Consider the following 16,707-nt stretch of genomic DNA (forward strand, 5'->3'; position numbering starts at 1 on the left):
CTGTTTAATGCCACTCAGCGGGTGTTGCATTGCTTCAGTCCAAAAGAACTTAAATAAAAATCGCCCATCCATAATTTTTGCGCTCACTGTTGTAAACAGAAGCAGTTCCGGGGCAATGACGTATGAGGTCGGCTTTGCGCATGTGCCGCTCAGAAGTGACATAAGGAAACTTTGCTTCCTTTGATCCTGTAAACAAAAGTTGGTTTTCATGAGACTCAACGGCTCATGCGCAACACTGACCTCATGCGTCATGCTCCCGGAACTGCTTCTGTGTACAACTGTTGGTGCAAGCTGAAAAAGTGATTATTACGTTTTGAATATGGATATTTTTCTTACAAAAATGCATCGATTCGCTACAGAAGGCCTTTGTTCACCCCCCGGAGCCATGTGAGACACTTTTTTTTTATGGATGGGCGATTTTTATTTAACTTCTTTTGGACTGAAGCAATGCAACACCCGCTGAGTGGCATTAAACAGCTTGAAAGATCAAAGACAATTTTTAATATAACTCCGACTGGATTCGTCTGAAAGAAGAAAGTCATATACACCTAGGATGCCTCGGGGGTGAGTAAAACGCAGCTTAATTTTCATTTTTGGGTGAACTAACCCTTTAAGGTAATTAAACTAGCTAGCAGTCAACGTGTCTTCAAAGAAAGATGTGACGCTATGTTTTAAAGTAGGCCACGGTAACCGCCCCCTTAGATGCCCAGAGCCTCGGAGAGGAAAGAGTGGCGAGAAATGGAGGGCAGAGGAAGATCACTCACTTGTTAGAGACACATTTTTCTTGGTAAAGACAAATTCCTTCTGAGGCAGTTTATTCAGTGGCCATTTTGGTAATGCTAGTTTCCAATCATGCAAGTTCAACTCCTATCTACTTAAATAGGGAGATCGCCAAAACTGTTTGCCAACCATTCAAAAAATGTTCAAATCACCCAGAAACAATGATACAAAAATCTAAATTTAGCTTCTTTAGCTATAAATATCAGGTTAGTCTAGCTAATGTGCATGCAAGTTCAAAAACAGACCAAGATGCCTTAAGGCGATTGGCTGTTATCTCTGATAAGGTCAACAAATAAATTACTTGCAAATGTGTATAATATATGAACCTAGACCAACTTTCAACTCAATCAAGTCACAGAGGAACAACATGACTATCCCAAAACGGACATCAAATCTGAGCTTCATCTACTTCTATAAAAATCCAATATATGGGTACTAATCCACTGTTGGATGATAAAATAACTTCAGTTTTCAGTCCTTCTCATTTCCTAGAAAAAGAAACCAGTGACACTGACCTAATTAGGTTCTTTCTTTATGCAGCAGTACGGAAATGTAGGAAGATCGACTGCTTTTCTTCATTCTGGAGTTGAAATTCACCTCATGTGCAAACCAAGACTATAGTCCAAATAATATTTCACTCTACGACAGCAGAGCATAAACCTGAATTCCTTTCCTACATACACCGCATTTACATGGTGCTTTGCAAATGGCAATGTTTGCTACATCTGTGAACATGACTGTGAAAATGCCTATTCATGTCAGTTGCCTGAATGATATCCAGAGGAGGACCAATAAACAACTCATAATAAGACAAGTGAATACGGGCTCCAATCAGGCAACACCATGACTGAGGGCTTGAACCAAAAAATCGTGAGTAATACTAGCGCTAGCAAAAGAGAAGCCATTAAAGTAAGATGCAACAAAATGCTACAATATCTTTCATTGTGACTCACACCCCATGCTATAAAAGTGCTTTTCCCATAATGCCTTCTGTGCTCATTAGGATCAGGGAGAGCGTATGATACGCAAAATAATAAAGTTTATAATAAAAAAAAAATTGACTTGGGTGGGGTTTCATAGGAAGCTCAAATGTTGTTTCGCTATGAACATGCATGTGATCCTAAAGGAGAAAAACTGCCCCGTCTTTTAAAAGCAAATGTAGTGCAATGCCTCAAACAATAACAACTACATAAGCTTAGAAAACAACAGGATCTTTTCATCAACCATGGGCAGCTTCATCCACAAACACGCATTCACACGCATACACACACACACACACACACACACACACACACACACACACACACACACACACACACAGTGCGTTTCCTGTTCCTCACCAATTCCCATCACCCCTCACCCCAATTCACAACACAATCCTCCCATCCAGACTCCTGCAGACAGGCGGTCAGTAGTTGTCTCTTGGCCAGGCTCTCGTGCGCTGGTGGTTGTTTCGTTGGTTGTGTCCGTCCTGCGAGTCTCGCTGCTGCAGGAGCCGGTCCTGTGACTCGTGTCCGTTAGCGCTGTGGATTCCACCAGGGTGATTACGGTTGGGCGGATACACATCCCGGTATGGGTGAGGGTGGCGGTGGGGTTCGTAATCATCTTCCTCCTCTTCCTCCTCCTCTTCCTCCTCCTCCTCCTCGTCTTCCTGGGGGTGCAGGGAGCTAGAGCCGCCTCGACGGAGGGAGCGAGAGTCACTGGCCTCGTCGGAGGGCATGAGGCTGTCCTGCTCCCCCTGCTCCTCCTCCTCCACTCCCCCTCCACCCCCGGCAGGCGACAGCTGCTGGTTCTGAGACAGAAAGAGAAAGATGACAACTCTGAACCATATTGAGGTCACATGTTTCCTCTTTCTGTTTCACTCCAAAGAAAAATGTCTCATTTAGGAGATCCCATAAAGACAAAAAACACACAAATATAAAACACAATGTGCACAGAGGTGAAAAGACGTTTTAGGAGATAAGTCTTACCAATGAGGAAATTTTAAGTGACTGGGTGCTATGGCTTTGTTCATACTGCACATAAATCGGACTTGTTTTTTAATCCAATCTTAAGGACTGACTGTCCAAACTGTCATAATCTTTGAAAGTGGTTTGGATTGGGTTTGTCAAAAGTGATTAAGCTGTTTAGACTGAATGGATTTGAGTCACATGTGGCAAGAATCAAATTTTTGCTGCCTGTCTGAACAAAGCCTTTAGGTTCTAGGTCTTAAGATCAAACTGCTGTGCATTACAGATTGCTATGCATTTTCCTCTGGAGCAAAAAGATTCAGGTTAGTTTCAGAAACAAGGAGGTTGCATTCAAAGGGAAGTTAGAAGGGTTGTTACATTCACAAAGCATCAGTCTGTGTGGCCAGATACAGCCTCTTTTCCAAAGTCATAAAATCAACAAGTTTCTTTATAACACAGGAAAACAGGCAGCTGTATCTGCTTTGTGAACTCATGAAGGTTCTATGGTGTTAATATCAATCAACAAGGTGCATAAACAGAGCAGTCAGAGATGACTGTGTGTGCAGCTCGCTCTAATCCCAGCAAATTAAGCGAAAAGTGTAGAGGGGTAAGTGCATAACACGATAGAAATCATTGAAAAAGTAGGCCTTGTCAAATGGAAAGTTTGCACTGCCATATGGAAGTTTGCATCATTTGACAGAAAAAGTTTCAATGAGGAGTGAAATGGATGGCTAGGAAGTGCCAGAAAGCATGTGACTATTGCCCTGAATTTAATCCAGTTAATTTCTGACCTCCAACCCATAGAAATGCTGTTTACACTTTTACAAACTCTGCCTCCACCTTTAGAAATTCTGCCTATACCTTTAGATGCGCCACCTACACCCTTACCTTGCCAATGCTGCCTACACCATTAGAAACATTGTCAACACCTTAAAGCCCAAAACACACAGCATGATTTTAGCAATCCAATAAGATCACTGCATGTCACACTGTGTGACATGGATCTAATAAACTTGGCTACAACGTGTGTAGACTGTATGATGACTCGTACGCTACGACACATGTTACTATAAAAGAATAAAGCGTCATCAGCATGTGCTAGTGGTAAACAAAAAGAGCATGATAAATCACACTTTAGCAGTTGTATTTATGTGTGCTGAAAAAAAGTGGAAGCGGCGAAAGAGGAAGGGATAAGAGCTTGGGGTAAGCGGTTTTATGTTTTAGCACCATGTCGCGTTGATTTCATGTCACATTTTTATTGGTTGGTCAGTAAACGTGGATCATACCAGCAAACACACGGTGTGATGATCATGCTGTATCGTAGGCTATCTTTGGTCGCAAGACCGAGACAACGGCCGTCTTTGAACCTCTCACTGTACGACACAGGACCAACAATTAGGAGCCACGATCACAGAAATCGCCACGATTCTTTTACGTTGCCAATCTTTCGTCTAGGACAGCCGAACATTGTGCAGTGTGTTTAGGGCTTAAGACAAGCTGCCCACACCTTTAGAAATGCTGCCTAAACCATTACAAACACTGTCTACTGCTTTATAAAAGCTGCCTTCTCCTTCAGGTATGCCGCCTACACCCTTTCAAATGCTGCCTACATCTTTACAAATGCTGTCTATACCTTTACAGATGCTGCCTACACCTTTATAAATATTGCCTACACCTTTACAAATGCAGCCAAACATTTAGAAACATTGCCTACACCTTAAGACAGGGGTTCCCAACCACATTCCTGGAGCCCCCCAACACTCCAGGAACAAGGTTAGGAACAGTCTAACCCAGGGATAGGCAACGTCGGTCCTGGAGTGCCAATGTCCTGCAGAGTTTTGTTCCAACCCTAAAAAAAAACCTCATCTGCCTGTAGCCTAGCCGGTGATCCTGAAGACCTTGATTAGCTTGTTCAGGTGTGCTTGATTAATGTTGGAGCTAAACTCTGCAGGACTGCGGCACTCCTGGACCGACGTTGCCTATCCCTGGTCTAACCACTGCCTTAAGACACATTGCCTACACCAGGGGTAGACAAGTTTGGTCCTAGAGAGCCACAGTTCTGCAGAGTTTAGCTCCAACCCTAATCAAACACACCTGAACAAGCTCATCAATTTCTTCAGGATTACTAAGGCTACAGACGGGTGAGATTTCTTTCAGGGTTGGAGCTGAAATCTGCAGGACTGCAGATTTCCATGACTGAACTTGCCTACACTATGTGTCAAATTCTGGTCCTGGTGGGCCACTGTCCTGTGGAGTGTAGCTCTAAAACACCTGCCTGGAAGTTCCTAGAAATCCTGAGAACCTTGATTAGCTGGTTCAGGTGTGTTCAATTTGGGTTGGACCTAAAATCTGCAGGACAGTGGTCCTCTAGGAACTTAATTTGATACCCCTGGCCTACATCTTTAGAAACATCTTTAGAAAATCTCCAACCCTGCTCCTGGAAAGCTACTGTCCTGCAACCTTATTCGAACGCATCTGAAGTTCTGAACCAACTAATAAAGGTGTTCAGGGTAACTTGAAAACTACAGGCAGGTGTGTTTGATTGGGGTTGGAACTGAAGTCTGCAGAAAGGTAGCTCTCCAGGAGCAGGGTTGGAGACCTCTGGCCAACATGTTTGCAAATGCAAAATGTCTACACCAGGGCTTTCCCGCAGGGTTTAGCTCCAACCCTAATCAAACACACCTGACCAAGCTAATCGAGGTCTTCAGGATCACTATAAAGTCACAGGCAGGTGAGTTTAAACAAGGTTGGAGTTAAACATGGACCTCAAGGGCCTGAGTTGAGAATCCCTGGTCTACACCTTTAAAAAAACCTGCCTACATCTTTACAAATGCTGCCTACACCTTAGACCCAGTGTCTACACTTTAAGATGCACTGCCTGCAGCTTTGCAAATGCTGCCTACACCTTTAGGAAAGCTGCCTACACTTTAAAGACATGCTGCCTACATCTTTACAAACGCTACCTACATCTTAAAGATGTAATACCTACACCACTTGAAATGCTGCCTACACATTTATGGCTCGTTTCCACCAAGTGGTACGGTTCAGTACAGTATTGCAATTATTTCCATTTTCATTGTCAGAAGTTGTGAATGGTACTAAAATAGCGAATGGTACTGTACCACTTTTTTGGGACAATTTCGTTGGGGCACCTAGAACAGTAGTCCATTACCTAAAGGGTGGAGCTAGATTTATTGCAGAACGTTGATTGGTTGACAGAGAATCATCACTTGCATGTGCTACAAGGGGAATGACAACAACAAGGGGAATGAAGCGCCGCCTTAACTCCACCATGCTGCTCATGCGTGTTGGGCTTGTTTACATCAGAGTGCGCAAGCACAAAAATATAACGGTGTATTTTAGAATTTTATATTTTTACACACATACAGTGTCGCGCTTTCTTCTTCGAACAAGAATGATGACGATCACTACGGTACTGTTGGCAGTGGAAACGAAAGCCAGATCAGGGTGTACCATCCTGAATCATACTATACTGCACTGTACCATACCGCTTGGTGGAAACGAGGCTTTAGAAACATTGCCCTCACCTTAAGACACACTGACTACATATTGAGAACATTTGAATGTATTTTTGGAAGAGTTTTCTTAACAATAAAAATCATTTTAAGGCCTGCATAATTTTAAACATAAAGCTTTTGTATTACTCTCTTTTCCCCACTGGGCAAATGGCATTGCCACATAAAAACTATGAATGGGCTACATGTTTCACCAACAACAGCATAACAAAATCATATATTTGCATATATGATTTTGTTATTTTAAGAGCTTTTCCAATGGGGATACCAGATGGCCATTTCCATTTGGAGGTATTGAAGGAATTGGAGGATGTAAAGAAGTATCAGGGTGGGGTTTTGTTTAACAGTCTGAGTGGGAAAGCAGTCTGACCATCCCACCTACTCACCGCAGGTTTGTAAGCGTTCATTCAATTAATTCCTGTGTTTCAGAGAACTGCAAAGATGTCAGGCATGAATGAGACACAGAACAGACAGATTGAGACTTACAACATATCAGTATTACAAGCATCTCTGGACCCAAGACAACTTAAAGACAAGAGAGTGAAAATATGGAGTAGAGGAAAGGACAGAACAGACAAATGTTTAATGACCACTTTCCTGTTGTCAAAAAGAACAATTATCAGTTTTAAAATTAATCTGTTTTATTAAACACAACATAGGATTGACCAATTATTGCTTAAAGCAGAACAGTATAATGGAGTGAGACGTTTTGAATATACAGGGGGCTCCAAAACTCTGAGAACTGTAGTGCCAATAACTTTATTTTGCATTTTTTATTTCCACAGTGAATGTCTACCTTACAAACTGTGTCCCATATTCAAGTGAAAATCAGTTATGACCTGAAACCATTTTCTGTGAAACTGAAACTTTCTTACTTTCGAGGTCAGCTGTATAATTTGAATGAATTTGATTGGATCTTAGATACGGTAGATGCAGACATGGATCTACACATTACAAATATAAGATATATTTCTCAAAGCTGATACAAATACCATCTATATTCTGGATGATTATGTTTAGCACAGTCTCTGGACTACTTTCCTGGCTGATTGATGAGGACACATACTAAGTCTGGTAGCCTCTGGTCTAACTAGGTCAGTGCATATGTGACTGCAAACCTCAATCTTGTTTCTTTTTTAATAATGTAGTTGTCTGCATTTTTAAATAAAAAGGACAATATTGAATATTTATGATATATTCATGACAATTTTGTTGGCTATTGTGAATATCGTGATTTAGTATGCTATTAAGCTTCCTTAAAATGTAAATGTAAATTAAAATAAATTTGAAATAATAAATAAATAAAATTGATTATCCTGAGAGCCAAAGGCGCATGCAAACTAACATATTGCTCTCTCTCATATCTTTATATTAAAACTCTTTAAATGTTTCCGCCCATCCACACAAAGCCACCTTACCTGTAGACTGGAGACTGCTGAGGGTGGGGTCATCAGATTTTGCTCCAATAGAGGGTTGAGAGGGGTGGTGCCGGGCAGATGAGTGGCACGCCAGTAGACCTCCAGATATTCAGTGAGGTGCTCACAGGCGTCCTCTAACTGGTTCTCATCCAAAATGACATCAAACATCTCCTGATGGGGAGACAGGGTGGAGGAGAAGATGACATGCGGGGGATGGAATTAGAAGATATTATATAAAATATCTTGTGATGGTGGTCAGATGATGGGAGATGACGTTGAGCGACAGGTAGGATAATGGCTCTATGGAACAACATGCATCATGACTTTTGTCAGAATGTGGTTTGGAAAAGCAAGCGTCTGCATCACTAGAACTGTAGCAAGGCCAGTCAATCAAGTGAGAATGAAGAACCTTTAAAGGGTTAGTTCACCCAAAAATGAAAATTAGGCTGTGTTTTACTCACCCCCGAGGCGCTTGCGCCAACAGTTGTACACGGAAGCATTTCCGGGAGCATGACGTATAAGGTCAGCAATGCGCATGCGCCGGTGAGTCTCATGAAAACCAACGTTTGTTTACACATTTTTGGGTGAACTAACCCTTTAAAATGACACCAGTTCGCTAACAATGTACCTTCATTTCCAAATAACACACAATAAAAAAGACAATGTAGTCAAACAGATGTGCCCTAAATTGAATGCCCTTAGTTCTCATTTTGGCAATCCTCAACTAATCAGGTATATTTATAATAGGACAAACAGCTAAATTATGTTATTTTGAATAGGTCATCAAAAAAATTTACATTCTGTTGTCATTTATGAACCCTTGAGTAGTACCAAAATGGGAGAAATTTAAAATAATAAGTACTAGTTACTCTTTTCCATGAGATTGCAATGAATGTGTACTTTCAGGCTTCAAAAAGGAAAAAAAAGCACCAAATAAGTCATCCTGTGTTTTTTTTTTAAGTTTTCTAATCCAGTAGCTTTGCATGAGAAAAAGACAACAAAGGTTGTTATGAAAATAGTGACATCCACCCTGGCTCTTATTGGTGAGGCTTCATGAAAGAATATTCAGAACTGGTTTTGTAAACCAAATTAACCAATTTATTACAAACATCCCTGAAAAAGATGATACTTTTATGGTGCTTTTGTGTCCTTAAAACCTGAAAGCTCCAGTCCCTATTCCTTGTAATTGCATGAAAAAGAGCAATCATTACAGTTTCTCAAAATATCTGTGTTCCAGAGAACAAAATGAGGAGGAGTATTTTTAAAAAAATTTTTTTTAGTACCTCTTTTGGTATATAATGTAAAACCTTGGCAGCCCTAAAAACTTCAGCCTATCTTCTTCTTTTGTAAGGGAAGGAAATATTGTAAAATGCCAAAACTATTAAATTATCTATAAGAATTGGATCCTGACAACATTACCATACTAACACTAATGTTGAATCTACAGAGTTCTGAACACCTCCCTAAGGGAAGCGTGTGTGTGTGTGTGTGTGTTTAAACTTGAAGAACTTACAGGAGGACATTGAGTCAGTTTATCTGCTGCCATCATCTGAACATTGAGGTGTTTGCTTTGTGATTTACCCCTCGACTTTATCAATCGCTGTAGGACCTGCCAAAAAAGAAGACGAATGAGAATCAAAGAAACTGGGTTAGTTTTGACAATGAAGGATTTATTTTGCTGCTGACAGATGTTTTTTTTTTTTTATATATTTTCAGCATATTCCTTAAAATAGTGCACACAAGCTCATCAGACTCACCTTTGGAGAGGTGACCTTGACGTACACAATAATAGGAGCTAACGAGGTTTTAGCTAGTTGCGCTGGATGGTTAATGGTGTCTGCATCTAGAACCACCAATTGAAGAGTTTTGGCCAGCTCAAATATTCTCTCGATCTCACTTTGTACTTCCGCTGAGTGGGCAAACAGACAAATAGCATCCACAAAACACAAATCCCAAGAAAAAGTAGGGAGAAAATGCTCAAAAGCTCAAATGTATTGACAGAGCTCAACAACACAAGTTTTTTTAACCTATTCTGGCAACCTATTCTCATTCTTAAAGGAACACTCCACTATTTTTGAAAATAGGCTAATTTTCCAACTCCCCTAGAGTTAAACAGTTGAGTTTTACCATTTTTGAATCTATTCAGCCGATCTCTGGGTCTGGCGGAAGCACTTTTAGCTGTAGCTTAGCATAGATCATTGAATCTGATTAGACCATTAGCATCTCGCTCAAAACTGACCAAATAGTTTCTATATTTTTCCTATTTAAAACTTGACTCTTCTGTAGTTACATCGTGTACTAAGACCGACGGAAAATGAATTTTCAATTTTCTAGGCCGATATGGCTAGAAACTATACTCTCATTCTGGCGTAATAATCAAGGAACTCTGCTGCCGTACCATGGGTGCAGCAGGCGCAATGATATTACGCAGTGCCTGAAAGTAGACTAACTTCCGTCAACATAACCAACGTGACCACCTGCTTGCACAGGGAGCGTGCTGGGGACTATTTTCAGGCGCTGCGTAATATCATTGCACCTGCTGCACCCATGGTACGGCAGCAAAGTTCCTTGATTATTACGCCGGAATGAGAGTATAGTTCCTAGCCATATCGGCCTAGAAATACGCCAGACCCAGAGATCGGCTGAATGGATTCGAAAACAGTAAAACTCAACTGTTTAACTCTTAGGGGAGTTGGAAAATGAGCCTATTTTCAAAAATAGTGGAGTGTTCCTTTAAAGTTTTAACACAACCTAACATATTTAAATCAGCAGAATTTGCAGTAACAGTTTTCAGTACATCACATAAAACCAATTGTTTAAGTATGCAAGATCAACAAACTGGTAATCAGTGTTGGGGGGTAACGCATTACAAGTAACGCGAGTTACATAATCAGATTACTTTTTTCAAGTAACTAATAAAGTAACGCATTACTTTTTAATTTACAAGAGAATATCTTAGTTACTTTTTCAAATAAGTAATGCAAGTTTTTTCCAATTTATTAATTGACAGCTCTCCTGTCCCCATGTTGAGAGAAATCAGAAGATGTTACTGTAGTTCTAAAATAAATATGAATAGTTACTTTTTTAGGGAGTAACGCAATATTGTAATGCATTACTTTTAAAAGTAACTTTCCCCAACACTGCTGGTAATTGACGTTCCAGGTGATGTTACGGCCTTGGGCCATCTTTATTGTTGAGCTCTGAAGGGTGTGTGTGATGTTCTCACCCAAACTGGTTCGTGTGTTAGACCTCTCCATGATGGGTCTCTTGTTGAGAACCGATCTCTTGGCCAAAGAAAGGTCAGCGGTCACCCGGGTTATAGAAATCCTGTCAGCATAACAATACATTATTATATTTAATGATGTGAAAGAAAGATTCCTCGGCCAAAGCTATCGTATGCTTTCAAAAACATGGAACATAATCACACGAGTTGTATTGACTATATTTATGAGCTTTCTGGAGCTTGGCAGACCCTGTCACCATTACATTTCATTGTAAAGACATAGAAATTAGTAAATGTTGACAATATTCTTCTGTGTATACAGAGAAGAAAGGTGTCAAGATGTCTTTTAAAACTCACCGCCCATCAAAGCGATGTTTGAGAAAGTCAAACAGGGCTTTCTGCATCATATCTGTCACCTGTTGACAGACACGACACATTAGACAACAAATTTTAAAGACAAATTCAAAGGGCTGTATAATATTTAGTGCTCGCCTCATAGCCCTTCAGTGAAGGTCCAACCAGAACCACAGGCCTCATGGACGGCACCACATCATATGGAGGAATGTGTTCAGTCTAAAAAAGACAAGAGTGGCACTGTCACACAGAACTACAGCATCAACTACAACTACAAAATACTAGATTAGAAACGGTTTCTGTAATGTATCAGCACAGACTGGCAACAATCTTGGTACAAACTGCTAAACTTCCTGAGATGCATGAGAAGTCAGATATTGTCTTACTTAGCATCTAGACCTGTCACAGAGACAAGTGCAATTTCTAAAGACACATATTCTACTGATTTCAGAATTGTATGCATCGATATGACCAACCATAATGAGAGATTATCGTAAAATATCTAACACAAATCCATATCAACACCTACCTGCTTTAGCTTCTGTTTGGCTTTTGAAAATAAGAGAACAGATCAGAATCAGCATTCAGAAGATTTTAGAAGCAAAACGGCTTATATTTTTACTCTATGCTGAACCTTTACTGGTTTTAACCAACTGTATTTGACTGTGGAAGCTTAACCTATGACAGAACATGCATTACGTTAAGAAGAGGAGCAAAGAATAAGAACAAAAGCAAGGGAAGAATAAACTCACTGATCTTCAGCCCTACTGATATTTTGCTCATTTGGGGCAGCATTCCCAGCCACACACATCCCCTGCAAAGCAGCATGGCGCCCAGGCCCTGTCATACTCGCTCTCACCTGCAGATGGCGGCGTGGATCTCCAACCTCCTGAGACCATGTCGCCCAGGCTTGAGGAGGAGTTACCACTTTTCCTGCGGAGAAAAAAAAAATGTTATCACCATCACAGAGCAACAGCAAATGCCTTCACAGAGCTGGTAAGCTATCTGGACATTATTAGAATTGTCAGCTTCATTAAAATATTATCATTTAGACATATTTTGGCATCTGTATTTGTACAATCTCAATTTGTATTCCCAGTTTTATAGTATGCAAGCAGTATTGGAACAATACACGACCCACTGCATGTGTATAATTCTGACATGTGCGACCACTGGACACTTTGCTTTCCCATAACAATACGGGGACTCAGTCATCAGATTTAGTGGGTGCTTCGTTTTTATATGATATAACTTGATATGTGGGCAACAAAAGATGTAGCTTATTCAAATAATAAAAGTATTATTTGGTAATACCTTACAACAAGGTTCAATTTGAGGAATAGTTCACCCAAAAATGAAAATTCGTTGAAAATGTACTCACCCTCAGGCCATCCAAAATATATATGAGTTTGTTTTTCATCAGAACAGATTTGGAGGAATTTAGCATTACATCACTTGCTCACCAGTGGATCCTCTGCAGTGAATGGGTGCCGTCAGAATGAGAGTCCAAACAGCTGATAAAAACATCACAATAATCCACAAGTAATCCACACAACTCCAGTCCATCAATTAATGTCTTCTGAAGCAAAAAACGGCATGCTTGTAAGTAACAAATCCATCATTAATATGTTTTTTAACTTCAAACCATTGCTTCTGGGTAAAATATATTCCCTCTATCCATATAATGCTTTCTGCAGTGAAAAAAGTCATCTCGTCTGAATCAGGAGAGAAATATGCACAGATCAAGCACTAGTTACAAGCAAAATCAGTCCAAAACAGTTTTAAACAAATATGCCTGTGGGTTTTGATGTGAGAGGACAACAGGGGATTGACTTTTTCACTGGAGGAAGCATTATTATGCATTATGGACCCGTATTTTGGAGTGGTGTGGATTACTTGTGGATTATTGTGATGTTTTTATCAGCTGTTTGGACTCTCATTCTGACGGTACCCATTCACTGCTGATGATCCATTGGTAAGCAAGTGATGTAATGATAAATTTCTCTAAATCTGTTCCAATGAAGAAAAAAACTCATTTACATCTCGGATGGCCTGAATTTTCAGCAAATTTTCATTTTTTGGGTAAGCTACTTCTTTAGCAGCAGTTAAAAAAATTAGTCAACATGAATTAAAAATTGCAAATACCACTAAAGAATGTATTAATCTTAGTTAATGTGCAATATTTACTAATACACCACTAAAATCAAAAGTTGTATTTGTTAATATTATTTAATAGACCTGAGCTAACAATGAACAGTTGCAAATGTGTCTGAAATAGATACAGTTGTGCACAGTCTTGACAGAGAGGGAAAGAGAGACCTCTGTTGTTTTTGCTCCTGTTTGAGTCTCATGGCCTCCAGTCGGAGGGGGCTGGGAATGAAGCTGATGTCTGCCCCCTCTTTCACCAGCCTTCCAATCCACCAGTCATTATTGTACTTCTGCAACACAAACATGAAGGAAAACATGCTCAACGCTATTATGATGAGCTATTATGGTATTATGGGCACTGTTAGCAAAGAGGACTGACCTACAAAACCTCACACATCTGTCTGCATGTATTGTACATGCAACTCACCTCTTTAATGTGCAGAAAGTCTTTGGCTTCAAAGTTTATGGCAGCACCCTGAAAAGGACAGTCCTCATCTAGAGCCCCGCAATAATTCACATTCGTCTTCACTGCGAATGCTACAGGTTTGGACTGCCAGGGAAACCAATGTTACTAAGGCCATTTTTTCAACATAAGCAACCATCAAGAAGAACCAATGAAATAATCCTCTTATGGTTTACAACTAAATGCTAAGAAAATGTTGTTGCATGAACTGCATTTGTATGCATGATCCCTTGTCCCGACACATTTCTAAAGCTACATGCAGAATGGCACTTTGTTGCTGCCCAGTGTGCCCACTGTGCAAAAAAATTTTTTTTGGAAAAAGCCCATTAAAGAAGAGCTTGAGGAACCTTGGCTCTCTCGAGCTGCAGCTGGGCCTGGCGTTCGGCTTCACGCCGATACGCCTCGCGGTCCTCCTCCGCTGACAGGTCGGAATCCGAAGGTCTGCTCGTGTACGAATCGGCTGAACCCTGCAGGAACAAGGGAAGCCAAGAACATTTGCCATAACGGAGAAATGAAAACCACAGGAAATAGCCCATGACTTGCAGTGTAAACATAGCTTAGCTATTAATAACACTCATTAATCACCACAGGAAGACAGAATACATGAAAAATAAAATAATGAACCATTTAAAACTCTTTTAGATTCTAGAAAATGGCCAGAAGTTTATTACAATGACAAAGTGACACAAGAAACATACAGGAATGTAAACAGACTTTACAATATCATTTAGGCTACACAAGTAAACATGAAGGTAAAAAGTATGTATGACATGTTCTACTTTATATGTAAAGCACATTTTTGGCATAAGTGCTCTTATTTATGTGGTACTTATAAGCAGGGTGCGAATTATACAGTGACCTTCGGGGGGGGGGAATTTTTTAATGTTTTAAATAGAGCTCTCAAGTGATTATTTAAAAAAAAAAATCGAATTACATAATATGCCGATTAATCAAATTAATCTCAAATTAATGAGATTAATTCATTAACATGCACATCATGAGCCGATTAAAGATTAAAGTTATTATTAACGATAAGTTATCGTGTTAATTTAGAAAAAAAAAAACACTGAATAGACATTACAAAAAAGTAGCTGAAATATAAGTAGCTTTAGAATAGGGCTGGACAATAATTCAATATCAATATGTATCGCGATATAACTTTTTTCAATAACGGTGATATGATTTTTAAACACATTTCCGATATTTCAACATACATTACCAGTGTTTCCCATACATTGAATTATTTGTGGCGTTTGATTTCGTTGAATAAACGCGAGCACTGCACGTTTCAAAATCAAAACGCGTCGCGGGTGTTTTATATGAATGTATCTCTGAAGGGAAAGGACTGTCTTCAGAAAAGTTTCGATGGCATTTTCATTTTATCTGATAAAGTAGCGTTCATGAGCGGAGCTGCTTTGTTTACAGCCGGGAAACCGCTAGTTTTATCACTCTAAAACGCGCCTCCTGCTGGCGGAGAATCAGTTTGCATTTTCAATAAGCCCCACGTCTCCAGCAACGTTTTTGTTGTTGCTCAATTTTTTTTGTTGGCCTTTCTCACATTTCCGGGTTTCTCAGCAGCGGAGGTCGTCATAGTTGGGTTAACTTGAAGAGCAGTGAATGGGAGAGTACCACAAATATATTTTTTGCATTCCCATTTGCTCAAATAGATGTAAGGGAAACAGGTCAATTTAGCTCAAAGGGAATCATTTAAGATTTTAAAGGGAATTTGGACAGAATCACTGTTTTACGGCTGATCACTGAGACGGCCACCGATTCATTGAATGAGCCGTATAACATCAACTCTGCAATGGATATTAATATCCAAAGTATAGTGAAAACACTATTTATTAGCACAGTAACAAGATCGGCAGTTTAAGACATTAACTTGTAAGCACAAAACACAAGATACTTCTCTTTTCAATATGAAGACATCCTGTGTCTTGTGCCTCTCTGTGGAATTCGGCTCCTCGTGTTTCAACTGTTCTTTATCAAATCTTAAATTGTCTGATTCGGTCCGATACCCTACATAGAAAAAGAAAAACTCTGCGATAGTGTTTTCATGACTTTCAATAAAAGGAAAAAAATTACAGAGACTGATAACAGCAGTAAGAAGAGAGAACAGTGTCAAATTTACTGTCACTCCCATAGACACTGCATTATAAACACCCTCGCATTAGCGTTAACTGTTTTTTTGTAATTTGATGCAAAGGTGACATAATACAAAGAATAGTGTTATAAATGTACATACATAAAAAAAAAAAATACAAAATCCATAATCAGCCTACACTACCAGTCAAAAGTTTTTGAACTGTAAGATTTTATTTTTTTCTAAAGAATTCTCTTCTGCCCAAGGATGCATTTATTTGATCCAAAGTACAGCAAAAACAGTAAAATTTTGAAATATTTTTACTATTTAAAATTGCTTTCTATTGTAATATAATTTAAAATGTAATTTATTCTTGTGATCATAACTACATTTTCAGCATCATTACTCCAGTCTTCAGTGTCACATGATCATAATACAAAGAATAGTGTTATAAATGTATATACGTTTTTTTTTTAATATTTACGATGCTGATGACCGTTAAACGCGTCATCACAGTCTTGTGAAAAGGGTCCATAATCAGCCTACACTACCAGTCAAAAGTTTTTGAACTGTAAGATTTTATTTTTTTCTAAAGAATTCTCTTCTGCCCAAGGATGCATTTATTTGATCCAAAGTACAGCAACAACAGTAAAATTTTGAAATATTTTTACTATTTAAAATTGCTTTCTATTTTGAATAGATTTTAAAATGTAATTTATTCCTGTGATGCGCAGCTGAATTTTCAGCATC

At 39.4% G+C, this 16,707-nt stretch overlaps 1 protein-coding gene across 3 annotated transcripts in view; it reads right to left on the bottom strand.

Moving 5' to 3' along the window:
* Positions 1-16,707, bottom strand: part of LOC107696997 (voltage-dependent L-type calcium channel subunit beta-4-like) — a 53,186-nt gene that overhangs the window by 14,303 nt on the left and 22,176 nt on the right. Inside the window, exons 3-14 of one of the 3 annotated variants that reach the window (XR_001635148.1) lie at positions 14,219-14,338; positions 13,836-13,958; positions 13,580-13,698; positions 12,120-12,193; positions 11,790-11,809; positions 11,399-11,479; positions 11,264-11,322; positions 10,910-11,010; positions 9,441-9,592; positions 9,197-9,292; positions 7,684-7,854; positions 1,734-2,572 (exon numbers count right to left, since the gene is read on the bottom strand). Coding sequence is in view for 2 of the 3 variants with exons in the window: in XM_016497597.1 (XP_016353083.1) it covers positions 2,189-2,572; positions 7,684-7,854; positions 9,197-9,292; positions 9,441-9,592; positions 10,910-11,010; positions 11,264-11,322; positions 11,399-11,479; positions 11,790-11,809; positions 12,120-12,193; positions 13,580-13,698; positions 13,836-13,958; positions 14,219-14,338 (1,500 nt within the window). In the remaining variant the exon portion in view is untranslated. Of the gene's footprint in view, positions 1-598; positions 2,573-6,651; positions 6,699-7,683; positions 7,855-9,196; positions 9,293-9,440; positions 9,593-10,909; positions 11,011-11,263; positions 11,323-11,398; positions 11,480-11,789; positions 11,810-12,119; positions 12,194-13,579; positions 13,699-13,835; positions 13,959-14,218; positions 14,339-16,707 lie in introns of those variants that run through there. The other 2 variants (XM_016497597.1, XM_016497598.1) reach the window with 2 other exon arrangements.

Source organism: Sinocyclocheilus anshuiensis, unplaced genomic scaffold, assembly GCF_001515605.1.
Source record: "Sinocyclocheilus anshuiensis isolate Anshui unplaced genomic scaffold, SAMN03320099.WGS_v1.1 scaffold130, whole genome shotgun sequence".
In the NCBI taxonomy this organism is placed as follows: Eukaryota; Metazoa; Chordata; class Actinopteri; order Cypriniformes; family Cyprinidae; genus Sinocyclocheilus; species Sinocyclocheilus anshuiensis.